Here is a 24272-nt window from a genome sequence, read left to right as displayed (position 1 = left end):
CCTCAAGAAATGAGATAGGCAGTGATAAATTAAAAGCTGTGTAAATTCCAGAAAATGTACTTTAGTTTGTAGACGCTATAACTTTTGCGCAAAACCAATAAATATACGCTTATTGACATTTTTTTTTACTAAAGACATGTGGCTGAATACATTTTGCCCTAAATGTATGACTAAAATTGAGTTTATTCTATTTTTCTTATAACAAAAAGTAGAAAATATATTTTTTTCTCGAAATTTTCGGTCTTTTTCCATTTATATCGCAAAAAGTAAAAATCGCAGAGGCAATCAAATACCATCAAAAGAAAGCTCTATTTGTGGGAAAAAAAAGGACGCAAATTTCGATTGGATACAACATTGCATGACCGCGCAATTACCAGTTAAAGCAGTGCAGTGCGAAATTGTAAAAAGACCTCTGGTCCTTAGGGTGACAATTGGTCCGGGGCTGAAGTGGTTAAATATGTACATCACTCCTATAGACAGGCAAAATCTCAATCATAAAGAAAGGTAGAACAACTTGGTCTCATACCCGTCTATTTCATCCCCAAGAAAAGGCACTTGGATCAGCCGATTCATCCCCACAGTATGGATATATAGAGGAACAGCACATCCCCTAGAGAGCACACAGGATGCCAGTCTCAGGAGATGTCTAAGAGACAAAAGTATATAAGAGGGAGAGAAAGGATAGAGAGGCATTAGGAACAATGTCCAAAATAAACCCCTCACCCATGATACACACAATGAATAATACAGATTGCAGGGGTTTGTGCAATCATATCATGGCCCTTGTACATACGGTCAGTGTACAAAGGTAACCTGGTATAACTCCCTTAGTTGGTGAACAAGTAAGCGGGCAAACTATTTTTTTAATTTTTTCTAGGAAAAGAGAAAAATTATATACAAAGTACCTCTATGGGAAGATCAGCAGCCACGTTGTCCGTCTGATATTTATGACAGCATGAGACTGGACAAGTGTGTGCTGCATTTAAGCCCAACAGCTGATCGCTGAATCAGCTACAGCTGGAGCAAAGGAGGTTAGATATGTAAAAAGGGAAGGAGGAAGGGAAACACCCCCCGACCCATCGGCGCGCAGGCCCGCCCCCAACCCCTTCCCAACGACAGACGCTAAAAATGGCAATGGCGTCATGGTATACGCCCCCAAAGGGGGGTGTGGTCATGGGGAGGGAGGTGACCGGCATCCGCGTCGATCGCCCGCGGCGTGCCGGTCACCAGGGCAACATGTGACAACACAGTCTCCAGCCCAGGCAGCCAGAAGTACGGCGGCCACAAGGGTCCATAACAAAAAAAGATGACCCTGTGGCCCCCGTGCGCCGAGTGTGCCGCCCCAAAGAATGCCGATCCACAATCATACTCTCCCGAACTCATCGAGATGTCAGAAAAGAATCCCAAAAGGCAGAGACCCCTCCACTATACTTAAGGGGCGACATACCACACAGGGAAAGAACCTATACACAGAACCCACTGGACAAGATAATGAAAAGAAGGGAAGGGCATCCATGAGAAGTCAAAATAAGATTTAAGAAACATATACAATGCATAAATATAGAGAGCATTATTCATACAAAATATGGAGAAAAGAACAGGTGTCATTACAGCACAGGAAAGTACAACGTAGATCTCCCATGGGAATCACCAATTAATAATATGGTCTGCAATTTTCAACTATACATAGTCCAGATGGATATATATATATAGCATTAAATTACAGATGCAGAAACTCCTCCCAAGATAATAAAGAGAATATTGGAATACTTGGAATTGAGGTCACACAGTCCAAATGATTAATGCCACGGTTAGAGCTTATAATGGTATCACTTTTACGTACCGCTAGTTGTTGTTAATCCAAATGTTAGACATTATGAGTGAAAAACTCCAATTCCCCAATTACTACCAACTGGGTTAATAATATTGAGACATATTGGCCTCAATGCAGTCCCACTCCGACCCCCCCCCCCCCCCCCCGAGGTAAACCCCTCGAAAAAGGGTTGGAATGAGACAGCATCATTGAGACCAGGAGGTTTGGTTGCCTGGAGGTGATAAATCCATATCTGCTCGCATTGCAGAAGGATTTTGTTCCAATCGCCTCCACGCAACCCAGAATGTACGCCATCCAAGATCAGAAACGAGACATGTGGAAAAGTTCCCGCATGGACCGCAGTGACATGTCGCCCAAGAGGTAAGTCTTGTGGCAGTATGCCCGTCTCCAGAATTCTTGATTCGTCTTACCTACATAATAGCACGAACAGTCACACAATAGTAAGTATATAACACCAATCGTCTTACAATTCACGTAGTGTCGAGGTTTGTATTTTTCACCATTTGGAAGTCTAATGTTTGAACTGATGTTCATGAATTGGCAGTATGGACACCCACCACATCTGAAGGTTCCCATCCGTTTACAGGGGTCACGTTTGCCCCCTCCACCCAAATATTCACTAGACACCAGACTATCACCAATCGATTTAGCCTGTCTGAATGTGAAAGAGGGTTGATCCGAAACAAAGGGACCAATGGTGGGATCCATTTTCAGTACATGCCAATACTCTTGTACTATGTTCTGTAGACTTTTATGTTGGTTGGATAATGTAGTTATAATTCTAACTGGATTAGTTAGATTTTGCTTCAGTTTGGGATGATGTATAAATTCCCGTCTAGTTTTGGCCTTAGCTCGTTTGAATGCTTTCCTCAAGCATTTTTTAGAATACCCACGTACCAGGAGTCTGTCCCTCAATGCGTCAGCCTCTTTTTGAAAGACATTGTCATCAGTACAGTTCCTCCTGACACGTAGGTATTGACTATATGGAATTGACCGAATGAGGGGCTGTGGGTGAAAGCTGGTGGCATGTAGAATGGAGTTACAAGCTGTTGGTTTACGGAATAGGGAACTAGTCAAAAATCCATCCGGATGTCGATAAATGGTTAAGTCTAGAAATGTAATCTTCTTTTCATCATATGCCATTGTGAATGTGAGATTGAACTCATTGTTGTTCAACTGGTTAACAAACTCCCGAAGAGAGTCAGACATGTCGTCCCATACCAGGAAAATGTCATCGATATAATGACGCCATAGTATCACCTTTTCCATGAAAGGATGTAGTGGTTCGGAAGTGGCAAGCATATTTTCCCATTCCCCCAGGTAAAGGTTGGCATACAATGGGGCACAAGATGTCCCCATCGCAACCCCCTGTACCTGGAGGAAATGGTCCCCATGAAACATGAAGTGATTATAATTCAAAATGAAGTCCAAGGCATCAATCAGGAAACTAATTTTTTCCTCACCCAACTTGCCATCCTGCAGAAGCACATGGCGAATACATGAAAGCCCTCTATCGTTCGGAATCGAACTGTAGAGGGCTTCAACATCCAAGGCTACCAATAATGACCCTGGAGGAATATAAATATCCTCCAACATCTGTAAAAGATGTAAAGTATCCTGAGTATGGCTGGGTAATTTAAATACAAACGGTCGCAAGTGGCCGTCGACAAATTTACTGAGTTTCTCTGTCAACGACCCATTGCCCGAGATAATTGGTCTGCCAGTGGGGTGAAGTAGGTCCTTGTGTAGCTTGGGCAACGTGTAGAAAGTAGGAATGCGTGGTAAAGCAGTCCTAACATAGTCATATTCAGATCGAGTGAGTATATTTGACTCGTCTATGAGTTTATAGAATTTACGATTGAATTTATCGATCTTGGTTGAGGAGATCTTGCAGTACCACTGTCTATTAGACAATATGTTACGACACACTGCCTCATATTGACCATTGTCCATTAGGACAATGTTCCCTCCATTGTCTGAAGATTTAATAGTGATCGAGGGATTAGTGGCTAGAGACTTCAAGGCCTCACGTTTCATAGTTAGTTTCATAGTTAGTTAGGTTGAATAAAGACACCAGTCCATCCAGTTCAACCTAAGTAAGTGTCTACAATTGTCCCTATCCCTGTACATTGCTACACCCACATTGGTCTCTATCCTCAAGGAGCCCACAATCCAAGGTCCCCATTCATATACTAGGGCCAATTTTGGACAGAAGCCAGAAGCCAATTAACCTACCTGCATGTCTTTGGATTGTGGGAGGAAACCGGAGTACCCGGAGGAAACCCACACAGGCACAGGGAGAACATGCAAACTCCAGGCAGGTAGTGTCATGGTTGGGCTTTGAACCAGCGACCTTCTTACTGCTAGGTGAGAGTGCTAACCACTACACCACTGTGCCGCCCACGTTCACTAGGATTTAAATTCGATTGTTCCTTGGCTGCGATAGAAATTTTACGGACGTCGTTACAAGTTAATCTGACAAAGGCCAGGACATTGGGATTGATGTTCAAAGCTGGAAACTTGTCACATTTTTTCTTAAAAGGTTTAGTAGAGAAGCTTGGTAGATCTGATTGATCGAACCGACCCAATAATTGTTCCAGATCAATTTGGTCAATTAAATCGGGCGGTTCATTCTCATACAAGAGAGATATTAGATTGTCCAAGGCCGCAAGTGGTTTAAAACTAGATTGTTTCGGTATATCTCTAGAATAGAGTTGTTTTAGAATCAATTTGCGCCCAAACAACTGTATATCTTTTGTGGCTTCAAATCTGTCTATGTCCTGATTGGGACAGAAACTTAGCCCTCTACTTAAAACTGATAATTCAACTTCTTTAAGTTCGTATGATGAGAGATTTACCACATTTAAATTGATAGTCTCCTTATTAGGAGGGAATGCTCCATCAGGATTCATACCTCTCATAAGGTCGCATTTTCGATCGGTTTCACTACAAAATTGTCCACAACGGGAGCCGAGGCAAACGCTTCATTCCCCAATGGGACATCGTTTGTCGTCAAATGTGAGGGAACTATACCCCCTGTTTTGCTACCCCCAGGCCTGGGCTGGCAAAGCCAGGCGGAATGGAGGGATTGGTAATCCTTTTTTTAGGGATTTTTTCCTGTGAACTCCACCCTGGGAGTTTCTCTTTGATTTCCATGAGGGCTTCTGTCTACTCAAAACTCTTAACAAGAGGGACCATCGAGAGGACGCTCCAGATAACAAGTTGTCATTTTTAGCGTTCTTGTGATGATGCCAAACTGCTGGTTGCAAGCTGAACAGTGGAGCCTTGAGTGCAATGTCAATAAGTATTGCTTTTTGACTACTGGTGACTGCTGGGTTGCATTTTTAGGTTCTTTTGGGGCTTTTCCTTGTAGCTTTTTATACCCTTTTCTGTCACTTTTTTAATAGTGTTTTTTTTTTTTTTCCTTCCTTTCCTTCCTTCAGCCTACTAATTAAGGGGAGGGTTTAATTGGGCACAGGTGCTTGAGGTCTATATAAGTTTGGGTAGAACTCATTTGAGCCTGCTCATCTTGAGTCTGTGAGAACTCTGTCTAAGTGGAACTGGTCAAAGTGGTGAGTTAAAAACCAGAGTTAGTGGAACTGGTCAAAGTGGTGAGTTAAAAACCAGAGTTAGTGGAACTGGTCAAAGTGGTGAGTTAAAAACCAGAGTTAGTGGAACTGGTCAAAGTGGTGAGTTAAAAACCAGAGTTGAAAACAGGAGGTTATAACGGGTCATAGTAGCTGTGTAGTGTGAGACTTCCCGAGTGTTTGTCTGAGTAGTGTGTGTGTGTGTGTGTGTGTGTGTATATCGTTAGTGCTTGTACATTTTGGGTGCACGCTGATCTGTGAGTACCTGTGTACTCTTGTTGAGTATCAGCGTCAGGAAGCTAGTTGTTAGGTAATTTGGACTGGGTATAATCTCTAATCCTCATTAAATTAATAGGTACGATGACTGGCGGGTGTGGAGAGGCGACTCGGTGTACATCTTGCGGCATGTATGCGTTCCTTGATCATCTGATCGAGGGTGAATACTGCTGTGCAAAATGTAAGCACATTGTTTCCCTGGAAGCCCAGGTTCTGAATCTGGGGAAGCAACTTTCAGCACTGAGAGGCCCCTCCACCCTAAATGAGAACCAGGAATGTACACGGCAGGTGCCGGCAGGGGCCAGCATAGAGGTGGGTGGAGACAAGGAGGTGCAGGCAGTAGCAGAGAGTAGATGGGTGACAGTCAGGAAGGGTAGAGGGGCAAGTGCAAGGGAGGCCGATCCAGGGCTGGAGCATCCCAATAAGTACACTCCATTGAGTGACATTGGTGATCCCAGTCAGGGACAAGCACTACTGGAGCTGAGGGATTCTCCTAGCTGCCAGGAGAAGAACTCCTCCAGTGAGAGTGGGGGGGAGAGAAGGGAAAGGAAAGACAGATTCTGGTGGTAGGGGACTCAATTCTTAGGAGGACAGAGAGGCCAATCTGTAACAACAACCTGAAGTGCCGAACTGTATGTTGTCTGCCGGGCGCTCGGGTTCGGCACATCACGGATCTGGTGGACAGATTACTAGAAGGGGCTGGGGAAGACCCAGCTGTCATGGTGCACGTTGGCACCAATGACAAAGTCAGAGGCAGATGGAGTGTCCTAAAGAAGGATTTTAGGGAATTGGGAGCTAAGTTGAGGAAAAGGACCTCCAAGGTAGTATTCTCAGGAATACTACCAGTACATAGAGCCACACCAGAAAGGAAGAGGGAGATTAGGGAAGTAAACAAGTGGCTCAAAAGCTGGTGTAGTAAGGAGGGGTTTGGGTTCCTGGAGGACTGGAACGACTTCTCAGTCGATAACCGGTACTATAGAAGGGACGGACTGCACCTAAATGAGGAGGGTGCAGATCAGCTGGGATTAAGGATGGCCAAAAAGTTAGAGGGTTTTTTAAACTAGGTGATGGGGGGGTGGGTTCAAAGATAGAGATAGTCAGCGTGGAGCATATTCCAGAGGGTAATATTAGGGGCATTAGTGGTAGGGTAACCGAAGCACATAAACCCAAGGTAAATATAGTAGCGAGTCCTAGGTGTAATCTTGGAACACCCAAGAGGATAGTATGTGACCGGTCAAAATATATTAATACATTAAAATGTTTGTTCGCCAATGCCAGAAGTCTGCCAAGCAAAATAGGCGAGTTGGAAGCTCTGGTGCATCAGGAGAGCTATGATGTAATCGGTATTGCTGAGACTTGGCTTCATTCCTCACATGACTGGGCTATTAATATTCCTGGCTATGCACTCTTTCGGAAAGACAGAGTAAAAAGGAAAGGTGGAGGGGTCTGTCTGTATGTGAGAAATAATCTCAAAGCGAGTGAGAAAGTGGTCCTGGTGGGCGGAGAGTGTGATGAGTCTGAGGCATTATGGGTAGAACTGTATACAGATGTGCGTAGTTCAAAGTTAATCATTGGAGTTTGTTATAGACCACCCAATGTTAATGAGGAGGTGGAGACTCAGCTCCTTGCACAGATAGAAAGGGCTGCAAGGGCTGGGACAGTGATAATAATGGGGGATTTCAACTACCCAGAAATTGACTGGGGTAATGGCACTGCTGGGACAGTTAAAGGGCAAAGATTTGTAAACCTATTACAGGACAATTTTATGGTACAGTTTATTGAGGCCCCAACTAGGAATGATGCTCTGTTGGACCTGGTAATCTCAAACCATGCAGAACGTATTACTAATGTTCAGATAAAGGAACATCTGGGTAGCAGTGACCATAACATGATTTTATTTGATGTTAGCTGTAAGCAAGAATCACATACGGGAAAGATAAAAACACTTAATTTCAAGAGAGCAAATTTTCCAAGGATGAGGGCTGCTCTCCAGGACTTAGACTGGGAGAGAATATTGGCACCAATGGGCACAGAACAGAAATGGGAATTCTTCAAAAAGCTTGTTTGTGATCTCACGGCAAAGCATATTCCCATGGGCAATAAGTTTAAAAGGTTAAAAATAAAGCCGATGTGGCTAACGGCCAAAGTTAAAAAAGCTATAAACTATAAAAAAAGAGCTTTCAAAAAATATAAAGGAACGCTAGTGTCATTTAAATGTTACAAGGAATATAACAGAATATGTAAAAAGGAAATCAAGGATGCAAAAATTCAGAATGAAAGACAGATTGCAAAAGATAGTAGGACAAACCCCAAAAAATTCTTCAAATATATTAATAGTAAAAAGGTTAAGTCTGAGCATGTAGGCCCTTTGCAAAATAATCTGGAGTGGGTGACTGGGGACAAAGAGAAGGCTAACTTATTAAATACTTTCTTCAGCTCTGTGTATACAAAGGAGCATGGGGGAGCGCATGTCTGTAATGGGGGTGGTAGTGACACAGCCCCAAATCCACAATGGCTCAAAAGTGATATGGTCCAGAAATATTTTGACAGAATTAAGGTGGATAAAGCACCTGGACCTGATGGCATCCACCCACGGATCCTAAAAGAATTGAGCTCTGTAATTTCAAAGCCATTGTATCTAATTTTTAGAGACTCATTAATGACAGGAATAGTACCACTGGATTGGTGCAGGGCCAATGTGGTGCCTATATTTAAAAAGGGAACAAAGTCTTTACCAAGTAATTATAGACCCGTTAGTTTAACTTCTATAGTTGGGAAGATACTGGAGGGATTAATAAAAGACCACATAGACGAGTTCTTGCTGGAAAAAAATATTTTGAGCAACAGACAGCATGGATTCATGAAAGACAGGAGTTGTCAGACAAACCTGATTTCTTTTTATGAGGTGGTAAGTAAAACCTTGGACAGAGGGGTGGCGGTGGACGTGATATATTTGGATTTTGCAAAAGCGTTCGATACAGTTCCCCACACACGGCTCATGTGTAAGGTAAAGGCTACAGGTTTGGAAACATCAGTTTGTAGATGGATAGAAAACTGGCTTAATGACAGAATTCAGAGGGTAGTGGTTAATGATTCTTACTCTGAATGGTCTAAGGTTATGAGTGGTGTACCCCAAGGTTCAGTGCTGGGACCCTTACTTTTTAATACCTTTATAAATGATATTGGGTCTGGGATCGCGAGTAACATTTCCGTCTTTGCAGATGATACCAAGCTATGCAGTGCAATAACATCCTTACAGGATGTCTCCAATTTACAAGCCGTCCTCAATGCTCTGTCTAATTGGGCGACTATGTGGCAGATGAGGTTTAATGTTGAGAAATGTAAAGTTATGCACTTGGGGGCTAAGAATATGCATCATACACGCTAGGGGGAGTACAACTGGGGGGATCCATAGTGGAGAAGGATCTGGGGGTTTTGGTAGATCATAAGCTCAATAATAGCATGCAATGCCAAGCTGCGGTTTCCAAAGTGAGCAAAGTCCTTTCTTGTATAAGAGAGGTATGGACTCCAGAGAGAGAGACATAATTTTGCCCCTGTTCAAATCATTAGTAAGACCTCATCTGGAATATGACATTCAGTTTTGGGCTCCAGTTCTCAAAAAGGATATCGGGGAACTGGAGAAAGTGCAGAGAAGGGCAACCAAACTGATAAGAGGCATGGAGGAGCTCAGCTATGAGGAAAGATTAGAGGAACTGAATTTATTCTCTCTTGATAAGAGGAGATTTACCACCTTCAGACCGGACCATTTTGCTGGTAAATGACCAGAGGTCTTTTTACAATTTCGCACTGCGCTGCTTTAACTGGTAATTGCGCGGTCATGCAATGTTGTACCCAAACAAAATTTGCGTCCTTTTCTTCCCACAAATAGAGCTTTCTTTTGATGGTATTTGATTGCCTCTGCGATTTTTATTTTTTGCGATATAAACGTAAAAAGACCGCAAATTTTGAAAAAAAATGATATTTTCTACTTTTTGTTATTAGAAAAATCCAATAAACTCAATTTTAGTCATACATTTAGGCCAAAATGTATTCAGCCACATGTCTTTGGTAAAAAAAAAGTCAATAATTGTATATTTATTGGTTTGCGCAAAAGTTGTCACATCTACAAACTAAGGTACGTTTTCTGGAATTTACGCAGCTTTTAGTTTACGACTGCCTATCTCATTTCTTGAGGTGCTAAAATGGCAGGGCAGTACAAACCCCCCCCCAAATGACCCCATTTTGGAAAGTAGACACCCTAAGGAAATTGATAAGTGGCATGTTGAGCCCATTGAATATTTTATTTTTTTGCCTCAAGCGATTGAATAATGACAAAAAATAATTTTTTTTTTTTTTTTTACACAAAGTTGTCACTAAATGATATATTGCTCACACATGCTATGGGCATATGTGAAATGACACCCCAAAATAAATTCTGCTGCTTCTCCTGAGTACGGGGATACCACATATGTGGGACTTTTTGGGAGCCTAGCCGCGTACGGGGCCCCGAAAACCAAGCACCGCCTTCAGGCTTTCTAAGGGCGTAAATTTTTGATTTCACTTCTCACTACCTATTACAGTTTTGAAGGCCATAAAATGCCAAGATGGCACAAAACCCCCACAAATGACCCCATTTTAGAAAGTAGACACCCCAAGCTATTTGCTGAGAGGCATTTTGAGTCCATGGAATATATTATATTTTGCCACAAGTTGCGGGAAAATTACAAACTTTAATTTTTTTTTTTTTTTTTTCACAAAGTTGTCACTAAATGATATATTGCTCACGCATGCCATGGGCATATGTGAAATGACACCCCAAAATAAATTCTGCTGCTTCTCCTGAGTACGGGGATACCACATATGTGGGACTTTTTGGGAGCCTAGCCACGTACGGGGCCCCTAAAACCAAGCACCGCCTTCAGGTTTTCTAAGGGCGTAAATATTTGACTTCACTCCTCACTACCTATTACAGTTTTGAAGGCCATAAAATGCCAAGATGGCACAAAACCCCCACAAATGACCCCATTTTAGAAAGTAGACACCCCAAGCTATTTGCTGAGAGGCATGTTGAGTCCATGGAATATTTTATATTTTGCCACAAGTTGCGGGAAAATTACAAACTTTTTTTTTTTCACAAAGTTGTCACTAAATGATATATTGCTCACGCATGCCATGGGCATATGTGAAATGACACCCCAAAATAAATTCTGCTGCTTTTCCTGAGTACGGGGATACCCCATATGTGGGACTTTTTGGGAGCCTAGCCGCGTACGGGGCCCCGAAAACCAAGCACCGCCTTCAGGCTTTCTAAGGGCGTTACAGTTTTGAAGGCCATAAAATGTCAAGATGGCACAAACCCCCCCCCAAATGACCCCATTTTGGAAAGTAGACACCCCTAAATTTAGGGGTACACTAGTGAGACTAGGTAATAAATGGCGGGTGCCCTGAAACTATAAAAAAAATAACTAACCAACCAGCGTCACCTGTAACAGTTATATGGTGATCACTGGTGAAAGGGTTAACTAGGGGGCAATCAGGAGGCTTTATGCGGTAGTATATGGGGGTCCCTGGCGCTATAAAAAGCTGCGGCGAACCTAAATACCTACCTGCCTAACTAGCGTCACCTGTGACACTAATACAGCGATCAGAAAAACGATCGCTTATTAGGCTGGGTTCACACTGGAGCGATGTGGGAACGCCACGAATGCGCGGCGGGTTCCCGCATCACATGCCTCCCTGCGGCAGTTCACACTGCCCTATGCGAACTGCTGGGAGTGTCAGTGAAATGTTAATGACACCCCCAGATCAGTTCGCATATCGCAGTGCGATCTGCAAACTCGGATCGCATGGTGTGAACACCCATGCGATCCGATTCTGCTGCGGGCCAAAAAAAGGGTCCCGTGCGAATTTGCGGCGGGTGCGACGCGAATTCAGCCATACTATCTGTATGGCTGAACTCGAATCGCACAGAGATCGGATGTGATTTGCACTGCAGTGCGGTGCGAATCACATTCGTTCTCATAAACCGCTGCAATGTGAACCCAGCCTTAGTGACACTGGCGAGGGGGGGTGATCACGGGGTTAAACCTTTATTGGGGGGGTTAGGGGGGCACATTAGAACTAAAGGGGGCTAACCCTAACTGCCCTAACAGTTATTACAGTCACAAATGACACCAATGCAAAAAAAAAAAAAAGCAATTGGTGTCACTGTGACTGGGGGGGCAGGGGTAATTGGGGGGTGATCGGGGGGTAAAGGGGGGGTGTGAGTGTGCCTGGCATGTTCTACTGTGTAGTGTAGTGCTTGTGCAACTCACCGATGCTCTCTCCTCGGTGCCGGAACGAAAACTACCGACACGGAGGAGAGAATACATCACTTCCTCTCCTGTGTTTACATTACAGGAGAGGAAGTGATGTCACCGGACATTTTCATTCGCCGGGAGCGATCGCGAGGGGGTGGCCATGAATGAATGGCCGTCCCCTCGTCCGGGATCGCTCCCGAACGAATACCGACCGCCGCAGGCACCGGGCGGGGGCCCGATCGGGCCCCCGACCCGCGGGCAGGCAAGGACGTACATGTAAGCCCTTATGCCTGCCCGTGCCATTCTGTCGACGTACATCGTCGTGCGGCGGTCGGCAAGTGGTTAAGGGGGGATTTGATAAACATGTACAAATATATAAGGGGTCCATATAGGGAATTTGGTGTCGAGTTATTCACTTTACAGTCAACAATGAGGACAAGGGGGCACTCTTTACGTCTAGAGGAGAAGAGATTTCATCTCCAAATACGGAAAGGTTTCTTCACAGTAAGAGCTGTGAAAATGTGGAATAGACTCCCTGCAGAGGTGGTTATGGCCAGATCAGTAGATTGCTTTAAGAAAGGCCTGGATTATTTCCTAAGTGTACGTAATATAACTGGGTACTAAAATTTATAGGTAAAGTTGATCCGGGGATAATCCGATTGCCTCTCGGGGGATCAGGAAGGAATTTTTTCCCCTGCTGTAGCAAATTGGATTATGCTCTGCTAGGGTTTTTTGCCTTCCTCTGATCAACTGTGGGTATAGAATTGGGTATATGGGCTGGTATATTTATTATATATATATATTTTATTTTTATTTTTTGGTTGAACTGGATGGACTTGTGTCTTTTTTCAACCTGACTAACTATGTAACTATGTAACTATGTAACTATGTAACTATGTCCTTGGTTTCTGGTTTTTATAGTATTATGATTTCTCCAATTGTAATCCCGTGATTCCTGAAAGGCAGCCTTGTCCCCTTCTTCTTTTCTTTTTTTTAATTACAATTTCTTTATTAAAGTGTTCCAATGATTCATTAAGTTCCTTATCATATTTCTCATATAGGACATGGTCCTTAAAAGAAGTCAATTGCCTATATATTGGTTCCAATTCCTTTTCAATTTCAGTTATTTTGCGTTGATATTAGGGACACCCTAAGTAGGGACATCATACTCATTGAGCAACTTGAGAGATTTTTCTTTATGATTGAGATTTTGCCTGTCTATAGGAGAGATGTACATATTTAAACTCCTCTCATTGGCTCAGTGTTTCACACTCAGCTAATTGAAGAGAATGCCATGTCGCTGATTGGTTGTTTGATCTTTTTGTTTTTGATCATAGAGCTACTTGGCTACATTACCATTCTTGGGTGGAATCCGCCTCTTGTGTGCAGCTCGAGTGCCGAATCCACTTGTACCCCCCGGGTTCTTCTCATCGGGTTACAGATCTGATGCTGGCTGGCAGACATTTCTCCATTACACCTTTCTAATATGTTGGATGCCCTCTGAACAGCGATTTACAGCATTACATGGTTAGAATATACCATACAATTGTTTGATCATTTCTTTATTCAAATATTGCTTGAAAAAGATCAACTATTTGCAAATACTGTTTGTTTACCATTACTTGTGTCTTCTTATAATGCTTATAGATGGGAATGTAATACATCACCAGCCCCTGAAGAAGAGGTTAGATCTCTTAACAACCTTGAAATGCGTCGGGCCGTTTCTTGGTCCCATTATTTAGCTGGGATCGATATTTTTGGTGATAATATCTCTAATATGTTGGTATATTAACACTGTAGTTTTTTGTGCATCCTCTAATAATCACTGTGCATCCCTAAGTTCCTATTGTTATTTATGTGATTTTCCTCTTTATGGCAATAAAATGCATACTTTGTTACAAACTTTGAAGACTACTGCCTAATTAAAGTCCCACTAGAGGAAAAAATTGGTTTTGTATTCTTCATAAATCAGATGTCACCAGCAGAGCTCCCCCCCCCCCATAAATCAGATGTATCCTCAGGGGAGCCCCTCCATAAATCAGATGTCCCCCAGCAGATTCCCTCCATAAATCAGATGTCCCCCAGTGGCGCCCCTCCATAAATCAGTTGTCCCTCAGCGGAGCCCCTCCATAAATCAGATGTCTCCCAGCGGAGCCCCTCCATAAATCAGATGTCCCACAGCAGAGCCCCTCCATAAATCAAATGTCTCCCAGCGGAGCCCCTCCATAAATCAGATGTCCCACAGCAGAGCCCCTCCATAAATCAGATGTTCATCAACGGAGCCCCTCCATAAATCAGATGCCCCCAGCAGACCCCCTCCATAAATCAAATTTCCCCCAGCGGAGTTCCTCCATAAATCAAATGTCCCCCAGCGGATCCCTTCCATAAATCAGATTTCCCCCTGTAGATGTCCCCCCAGCGGAGTGTTCCTTTACAGTGTTGTATAAATGTACTGTACTCACGACAATGTGCAACTTCCACCATCTAAGAAAAGACCAAATACATCCAGAAACAACCACCGTCCACATCCAGAAACAACCACCGTCCTCATCCAGAAACAACCACCGTCCACATCCAGAAACAACCACCGTCCACATCCAGAAACAACCACCGTCCTCATCCAGAAACAACCACCGTCCACATCCAGAAACAATCACCGTCCTCATCCAGAAACAACCACCGTCCACATCCAGAAACAACCACCGTCCACATCCAGAAACAACCACCGTCCACATCCAGAAACAACCACCGTCCACATCCAGAAACAACCACCGTCCTCATCCAGAAACAACCACCGTCCACATCCAGAAACAACCACCGTCCTCATCCAGAAACAACCACCGTCCACATCCAGAAACAACCACCATCCACATCCAGAAACAACCACCGTCCACATCCAGAAACAACCACCGTCCACATCCAGAAACAACCACCGTCCACATCCAGAAACAACCACCGTCCACATCCAGAAACAACCACCGTCCACATCCAGAAACAACCACCGTCCACATCCAGAAACAACCACCGTCCACATCCAGAAACAACCACCGTCCTCATCCAGAAACAACCACCGTCCACATCCAGAAACAACCACCGTCCACATCCAGAAACAACCACCTTCCACATCCAGAAACAACCACCGTCCACATCCAGAAAAGAAAGCTATAAGATCACCCCACAATCCGTGTAATAACAAGTGTTTTCGGACCCTACGACGTTGCGCGCATGCGCGGAGAGTGAGGCAGAATCTTACATTTAGATTCTCTCTCCTCACAGCTGACGAACTGAGCATGCCCAGTCTATACGTCACACCAGCTAATCAGGATATCAGCTAAAGTGACGTGATGTACTGCGCATGCGCAGTGCATAGGATGCATTTTTCTATGAGAGGCATTATTCAACAGGACACCGGCACCCATGCAGGGGGTTGCCTACCCCTGATCTATCCCATAGTTTGTAGACGCTTTAGCGTTTCTGCAAACCAATCAATACACACTTATTGGGATTTGTTTTACCAAAAACATGTAGCAGAATAGATATTAGACTAAATTGATGAAGAAATTAGATTTTTAAAATGTTTTATTGGATATGTTTTATAACAAAAACTAAAAAAATACATTAAAAAAAAACATTTAAAAAAAATATATATTTTTTTATTTTATAGCGCTAAAAATGCAGTGATGATCAAATACCACCAGAAGAAGCTTTGTGGGAAAATTGCTATATATTGAATTTATGTACAGTGTTACATGACGACCCAATTGTCAGTTAAAGTAACGCATTGTCGTATCGCAAAAAATGGCCTGGCCATGAAGGGGGGTAAATCTTCAGATGGTTATATAACCAATTTCCTTTTCATCATGATGTAGTCATCTCCACTTTTCATGTCATTGCACTTAGTGCTCCGCATGTCTTCCCCACATCCGTCTTTCCCTCTTTCTCTCTTCTAATGTCGGGAGGTATAATTCTCATTACTACTGCAAAACGAATCTCCTCCCTTCTGTACTCTGATCTCCGTGTCCTATAATATTCATCCAGCCTCACCCTGTGTAGGAGGACGTCACCCCTCCCCCATCCACATTCCTCTCCGGTGTCAGAGACTTTCAGTTTCGTTTCTCTTCTGCTGTCAGCGATGGCGTCTGGTGATCTGAGAGCTGAGTTGGAATGTTCCGTCTGTCTGAACATTTATACCGATCCTGTAACCCTGAGATGTGGTCACAACTTCTGCCGGGTCTGTATTGATGGTGTGCTGGATACACAGGAGGGGTCTGGAGGATATTCCTGTCCTGAATGTAGAGAGAAGTTTCCGGATCGGCCTGCACTGCAGAAGAACATGAAACTACGTAACATAGCAGAGACTTTCCTGTCTACTCAGCCAGATCAAGAGGAGTCCGGGGTCTTCTGTACTTACTGTGTGGACTCTCCTGTACCTGCTGTTAGATCCTGTCTGCACTGTGAGGTTTCTCTGTGTGATAAACACCTGAGAGTCCACAAAAAGTCCCCAGAACACGTCTTATGTGACCCCACCTTGTCCATGGAGAGCAGGAAATGCTCCGTCCATAAGAAGATCCTGGAGTATTACTGCACTGAGGATGAGACCTGTGTATGTAAGTTTTGTGTTACTGGAGAACATCGGGGACACCAAATGGAGATGCTGGATAAGGCTTCTGAGAAGAAGAAGAAGACACTGAGGAATGTTCTGCAGAAACTTCTGACAAAGAGAGAGGAGACGGAGGAAAGAGTCCAGAGTCTGCAGGAACACCGGAGGAAAGTAGAAGAAGAAGCAGCCGGTGACACCGAGAGGGTCACTGCCCTGTTTAGAGATCTCAGGAGACGTCTGGAAGACCTGGAGAAGAGAGCCCTGAGGGACATCTCCGGGAGGGCAGAGCGGATCTCCATCTCCATCCGGGATCTGGAAATAAAGAAGGAGGAGCTGTCCAGGAAGTTGCGTCACATTGAGGAGCTGTGTAACGTGACGGATCCACTGACTGTCTTACAGGAATCAGACACAGGTGACTTGTGTGATACTGAGGATGGAGATAATGAGGACAGAGAGAGACATGAGGAGCTCCTCCATGATGGAGGGGGTCTGGATGTGGCGGGGGTCTTACATACAGGTTTATCTGATATAATAACAGAGGTAAATGTATACTTCTATATACAGGGAGCTGCAGACATATTACTGGATGGAAACACAGCTTATAATTATCTACAGATATCACATGACAGGAAAACTGTATCCGAGTCACATAGAAACCAGAATCACCCAGAAACACCAGAGAGATTCCAGGATTATTGTTATCAGGTGTTGAGCAGTCGGAGTTTCTCCTCAGGGAGACATTACTGGGAAGTGGATGTCGGGGGGTCAGAGAGCTGGAGAGTCGGGATGTGTTACCCCAGTATAGAGAGGAGAGGGGAGGAGTCATGGATTGGAGATAATAAGAAGTCCTGGGGATTGGACAGGACTGGTGATGAGTATTCGGTGATACATGACAGTAAAGAGATCCTCTTCCCCACCAATCCCTCCAGTAACAGAGTCAGGATATATCTGGATTATGAGGCCGGGCGGATCTCCTTTTATGATCTGTGTGACCCGATCCGACACCTCCACACCTTCACCACCACCTTCACTGAGCCCCTCCATGCTGGGATAGGTGTATATGGAGGTTGTATAAAGATATGTGGCGGGAGGCGGGAGATGTGAGAACTCCGCCCACAGTCTGGTGATGTCAGATGAAGGAAATTCATTTAATATTCATCCAATAGTATATAGCAGTGGGCGGGGCTTCCTGCAGGGTTTTCTACTATAAATAAATGTGAGATTTCTTACTGATCGCTGTGATTGGGTAGAATATCTGTCCAATCATTTGAGTAATAATAACATGTTCCTATTGGTCAGTGGGAAATCTATCTATCTATCTATCTATCTATCTATCTATCTATCTATCTATCTATCTATCTATCTATCTATCTATCTATCTATCTATCTATCTCTCCCATGACAATCTGACATAATAATTTCTGTGTTTTGTCACTGTATTTGACATCAGCCATCTCCTCCCCTCTCTGCCCCTCCCCCACATGGGGTCCCTCTTGTGTTGGGGGAGGAGTAGACATGATCAGACATAGAGGGCATAGTTGCCAACATTGTAAATAAAAATTCGGGACACTTTTTTGGCAGTGGGCGGAGTCGTGGTATAATTAGGGGGCAGGGCGTGCATTTATAGGTGTGGCACAGGAAAAGGTAAAAATGCGAAAGATGGGCATGGTTTACGTAAAATAGTGGGCGTGGCTTACACGGGGCGTGGCCCAAAGGGGTGTGGTTAGAGTCTGAGATGAATGCGGGATGGAGAGGGAAAGGAGGGGGATGGAGAGAGGGGGGGAGGGAAAGGAGGGAGAGCAGCCCCCCGATCCTACACCACAATAGCAATATGTGTTTTCCAGAGTTTGACAATCAGCAGATAAAGATACTCCAAATACCTGGTGTTGGCACTTCAATCATCCCAGCGCCATGATTGTTATGGTGTCAGGATGATTGAAGCGCATTATTTCTATTATTACATTGTAATATGAAATGAAATCATTCCACTCACCATAATGCAGAATCAGTGGTAGCCATGAGCGCGTCACAAGTTGCCTGCCACCAGATGCCATCAGGTGTCCCAAGCGGAGTCTGTCCTTACATCAGGTGCCCCATCAGAGGTACCTTCCTCACATCTGTGTCCATCAGCGGAGCCCCTCCTTACATCTGGTGTCCCTCTGACATCCACAGACCGCCCCCCCCCCCACATCCTGCACAGACCGCCCCCCACATCCTGCACAGACCGCCCCCCCCACATCCTGCACAGATCGCCCCCCCCACATCCTGCACAGACCGCCCCCCCACATCCTGCACAGACCGCCCCCCCCACATCCTGCACAGACCGCCCCCCACATACTCCACAGACCGCCCCCACATACCACTGGCCCCCCAACATCCACAGACTGGCCCCCGACATACAACTGGCCCCCCACATCCACAGACTGGCCCCCCACATCCACAGACTGGACCCCCACATTCACAGACTGGACCCCCACATTCACAGACTGACCACATACCATGACTGTCACTGGCCCCCGACATCCGACTGGCCCCGACATCCGACTGGCCCCCGCTCCAACATCCACATCTCCAGACTGACCCCCGGCATACCACTGGCCCTCCAACATCCATAGACTGGCCCCGACATCCACAAACTGGTCCCCACATCCACAGACTGGCCCCCGACATACCACTGGCCCCCACATTCACAGACTGGACCCCACATTCACAGACTGGCCACATACCATGACTGTCACTGGCCCCCAACATCCGACTGGCCCCCGACATCCAACTGGCCCCCGCCCCGACATCCACATCTCCAGACTGGCCCCGACATACAACTGGCGCCCGACATCCACAGACTGGCCCCCCACATCCACAGACTGGCCCCCGACATACCACTGGCCCCCACATTCACAGACTAGCCCATACATTCAGAGTCTGGCCTCCCACATTCAGAGACTGGCCCCCACATTCTCAGACTGGCCACATACCATGACTGTCACTGGCCCCCACATTCACAGACTGGCCCCCCACATTCTCAGACTGGCCACATACCATGACTGTCACTGGCCCCCGACATCCGACTGGCCCCCGCCCCAACATCCACATTGACAGACTTCTGACTGGCCGCCGTTGCCGCGCACAGACATAACTGTGGCGCCGCCCACCGCCCTTCACTGACACAAACACACACTAGCAGCGGGGGTGGGCGGCGCCACAGGTGTAGACCAACTTCTGGTCTTCTTAAAAATGGCGGCCGGCGGAGACATTGTCTCCGTAGGCCGCCGACCTCTAGCGGGCAGCGGCAAAAAAACGGGAAATTCAATTTCCTGTTACGAACCGAATTTCGCTGGACATTTCCCGGGACAAAATTAATTCGGGACAAATGTCCTAATGGCAGGAATGTCCCGCGAAATTCGGGACAGTCGGGACTATGAGAGAGGGGGTGGGGTCACTGTGATGGGATAAGATGAGGTCACTTCTCTCTGCCCCTCCCCCTCCTTCACCATACAATCTATACTACAAAGAGATGGAAATAAATGGAACAATCTGATAGGAAATCTATGAAGACGTCATCTAGAGATTTATTACTGGAAGAAGAAATGTGATCAGAGAGCCCAGACTGTTTTTTAGGCAGAGTTGGTCAGGATTAGATCCCCTGTCAGGTGTTTTTCTTCTATCCGGGGCTCCATTACAGAGATTTCCCCTCACTTCCTGTCCCGGTGACAACATTTATCTAGACAGGAAATGAGGGGAACTCTCCAACAGGAACACAGACTGAAATAAGAATGATATGTTTAGTATAATAAGGAAGGGGAAGGATTAGAGCCCCTGTCAGATGTTTATATGTCAGTGTCCATGTACAGATTTCTCTCCCTCCTTATATTGGTGTCACCAGGACAGGAAGTGAGAGGAAATCTCTCTAAGGCTGGGATCACATTGCTGTGCAGATCACATGTCATGTCTGTGTGATGTGAATTCAGCCGTACAAACTGTGTGACTGAAATCGCATTCACACCAGAATGGTGCCGGACCCTTTTTTTTGGTCCTCACTGGAATCGGATCACATTGGGTGTCACATCTATACAATCCGATTCCTGCACCATTTCAGTGTTTGCACTGCGATCTGCGAATCGATCTGGGGGTGTCATTAACTTTCCATTGACCCCCCCGCAGCGGTTCTCAGATGTCAGTGTGACCGTCCGGTGATTGAGGTGTGATGAGGGAACCCGCACAGGAATCTCACTGGTTCCCGCATCCCACAAGTCTCATCCCAGCCTAAGGCCGCGTACACACGGCCGGATTGTCCGCCCAACTAAGTTCGTCAGACAGTCTGACAGATTGTCCGTCGTACTTTTCAATGAACGGACTTGACCACACACGACGAACGAACAGTCCGCTGAAAACTTGCGCGATGACGTGTACAGCACGTACGACGGGACTAGAAATTCTAAGTCCAATACACTGCAATGCAACTTTCGGCCATGTAAATCCTTTCTGAGCATGCGCCATACTTAGTCCGTCCAACTTGCCTACTCACGAGCGGACTGTCCGCTGAAACCAAGTTTGGACGGACTGTCTTACGGAAATTCCGAAAGACTTGGTTCGCCAGACTGTCCGCTGAAACAGTCCGCTGAAGCCCACACACGAGCGGATTGTCCGCTGAACTGTGTTTCAGCGGACTAAGTTGGCCGGACAGTCCGCCCGTGTGTACGCGGCCTCAGGCTCCATTCACACCTATGCAGGGTGCTTTTCAGCCTTTCTGATGCGCTTTCCACAGGTTTTTATACCGTGATTTGCATTTTGTGTTTTTTCTACATTTTTTTGGCGGGGGATTTGTTGCTGGGCAGATTTAACCACTTGGTGCCCACACTATAGCCAAAAGACGGCTACAGCGCTGTCTTAAAATGCAGAGAGGGAGTCCATGTACATCTTCCCGTTCTCACACTGCCAACACCCCCTTGGGATTCGGCTGATCACAGATCAGGTAAAGAGCCAATCACAGCGAGCCCTTTACCATGCGATCAGATGTCAGCCAATGACAGCTGATCTATGGGATGACTTTTATAATGGATCCTAATATAATGTATCATTGTGATGTTGTATTATAATCACTAGATGTGTCCTGGTGATAGGAAGGAATTAGGAAAGGAAATGTTATTGTGAAATTATTATTATTATTTGGGGTATATACAGAGCCAACAGTTTACGCAGCGCTTTACAACATAGTGGCAGACATTACAATTAGAGTGTAATGCAGGAGGAATAAGAGGGTCCTGATCATTAGAGCTTACAATCTAAGAGGGAGGGTCAAGAGATACAAAAGGTAATAACTGTGGGGGATGGGCTGATGGAGAAAATAAATGTCCAGTTGATAGGTGGGGCAGGATAGGCCTCTCTGAAGAGCTGAGTCTTCAGGGATCGTCTGAAAGTGGACAGAGTAGGAGATAGTCAGACAGATTGGGGTACTGAGTTCCAGAGGATGGGAGAGGCTCTGGAGAAGTCATGGAGGAAACCATAGGAGGGGGTGATAAAGGAACTAGAGAGCAGGAGGTCTTGGGGGGCAACAAAGAGAACAATTTGGTTGATATTTTGAAACCAGGTTAGTGATGAGACTCGGCTGATCACAGATCGGGTAAAGGGCCAATCACAGGGAGCCCGTTACCATGTGATCAGCTGTCAGCCAATGACAACTGATCACGAAAGTAAACAGGAGCCGCAACAGCTTATTTCCCCTCATGCTGTCAGCATTAAGAAAAGAAGAAAGCTGATAACCGGCTTCTTTTAGAGGCACATCAGTCCCCTTAGTGCCCATCAGTGCTGCTAATCAGTGCTCCTCAGTTCCATCTATCAGTGCCCAGCAGTGTCATCTATCATCTGTCACTTTATCTGTCACTTTATCTTTCTGAAAGTATCTGAGGAAAGCCAGGGGCCACACATGTCACATGGCCTGGGGCCCCATAGTAGGTGACATTGTCTGGGGCCCACAAATAAGTCACATTGCCAGGAATCTGAATGATATAACATTGTCTAAGGGCCCCAAATATTATGAAAGGTCTGGGGGACGAGGCCAAGCTAAGGGTTTTGTAAAAGATACGGCCACCTTGGGGGCTTCATCAGGAGGGGGCACAGAAATGGGCGGGACCTGCAATCTATGGTGGGGAAGTAGTTCACAGTTCATGGGGGGCACATGTTGGCCTTTTTTTCTTGTCCTATCACTGCCCGGGGGCTCCATGTATGTCATATTACTTAGGGACCCTTTATGTGTCACGCTACTTTAGGGTTCCAAATTACATTAATAAATCTCTTAGTCATTTGCTCACTTAGGGCAGTCACAGCCCCCCGGCCCACTTCTACCCCCCATCAATCCATGTCAGAGCCCTGAGTCCTCATCCATGTAAGATACATGGTGGGTTATGTCGGAGCTTACACAGGATTGATGAGGTCACCCCTCCATCATGTGACAGTATGTAAGTCCTGTGATTGGCTGCTAAGGCCTGAACACTGCATGCTGGGAGAAGATCACATGATCCCTCAATACCCGGGAAACTGGGGACTTAGTGAGGACTTTGATGGAGGAACAATAAAGGAAAGTATAAGTGGGTGTGTACGGCTCTTGGGTCACCTACAGAAGGGGGCGGGGCATTGGTTCTAATGGCTCCTCCCAGTATGTGAGCACTGTGTATAGTGAGATGGGACGGTGAAGAATTGTATAGAGTGCCGGAGCTGAGAGAGAGCACAGAGTGTAATATGACTTATTGTCTGTGTCTGAGCTGTGATGTCATAGTAGGTAAATGGCTACCGAGGGACCCAATGTGGAAAGTACAGATAGAGGTGTACTGGCCTTTTAAGAACATATCTATCTCTATTTATAGGATTATAATGTGTAGACGGTCTCATTCCTTATTATTAATACATTTCCAATAAGTTTATTCTATTGATTATTTTATTGTGTGAAGAAATAGAAATGAATAATAGATCTACAAATAGAAACAGATGAAAATTGATGGAAAAATCTCAGAGGAAATATAAGAAGAAATGATCCCGAGATTTACTAATGAAAGAAATAATGGGATTTATCAGTAATATAATGATATCACTATAATAATGTATGATTACTAGAACTGGAATGTGTCCCCAATATAATGTGTCCCCATAGAATGGATCACCAATAGAATTCTATGGGATCTCTTTTATAATGGATCCTAATATAATGTATCATGTGATGGTGTATTATAATCACTAGATGTGTCCTGGTGATGGGGGAGAATTAGGAAATGAAATGTTAATGTGAAATAAAGATTCTTTATGAAATCATTGTTATTATTATTATTATTATTATTATTAATAATAATATTATTATACTGGGTTTATATAGAGCCTATATTTTATACAGGGCTTTACAACATGAAGACAGACATTATGAAGGCAGACATTACAATTAGAGTGTAATAGAGGAGGAATCAGAGAGCCCTGCTCCTTTAGAGCTTACAATCTAGAAGGGAGAGTCAAGACATACAAAAGGTAATAACTGTGGGGGATGGGCTGATGGAGAAAATAAATGTCCAGTTATTAGGTGGGGGGAGGATAGGCTTCTCTGAAGAGATGAGTCTTCAAGGATCGTCTGAAAGTGGACAGAGTAGGAGATAGCCGGACAGATTGGGGTATCGAGTTCCAGAGGATGGGAGAGG

The 24272-nt window shown here is 45.0% G+C and overlaps 1 protein-coding gene and 1 long non-coding RNA gene across 2 annotated transcripts in view; both read left to right on the top strand.

Annotated features, from left to right (window-relative positions):
* The window catches only part of LOC143962037 (uncharacterized), a 71184-nt gene extending 47289 nt beyond the window's left edge, over positions 1-23895 (top strand). The window contains exon 2 of the long non-coding RNA XR_013270610.1: positions 23160-23895. This is a non-coding gene — a long non-coding RNA (uncharacterized LOC143962037). The remainder of the gene's footprint in view (positions 1-23159) is intronic.
* Positions 16019-23895, top strand: LOC143962035 (E3 ubiquitin/ISG15 ligase TRIM25-like). The gene has a single exon (XM_077471377.1). It carries the CDS (start codon positions 16129-16131, stop codon positions 17698-17700), a length of 1572 nt encoding a protein of 523 aa, XP_077327503.1. The 5' UTR covers positions 16019-16128; the 3' UTR covers positions 17701-23895.
* Positions 23896-24272: the final 377 nt, after the last annotated feature.

The sequence above is a fragment of the Lithobates pipiens genome, unplaced genomic scaffold (genome assembly GCF_037356315.1).
Source record: "Lithobates pipiens isolate NorthernLeopardFrog02 unplaced genomic scaffold, aLitPip1_a1.2 Scaffold_8, whole genome shotgun sequence".
Taxonomy (NCBI): domain Eukaryota; kingdom Metazoa; phylum Chordata; class Amphibia; order Anura; family Ranidae; genus Lithobates; species Lithobates pipiens.
This window is presented reverse-complemented; position numbering and strand designations above follow the sequence as displayed.

Coding starts and splice junctions, on each gene's coding strand:
- LOC143962035 (XM_077471377.1), top strand. CDS start 16,129: ATGGCGTCTGGTGATCTGAGAGCTGAGTTGGAATGTTCCGTCTGTCTG.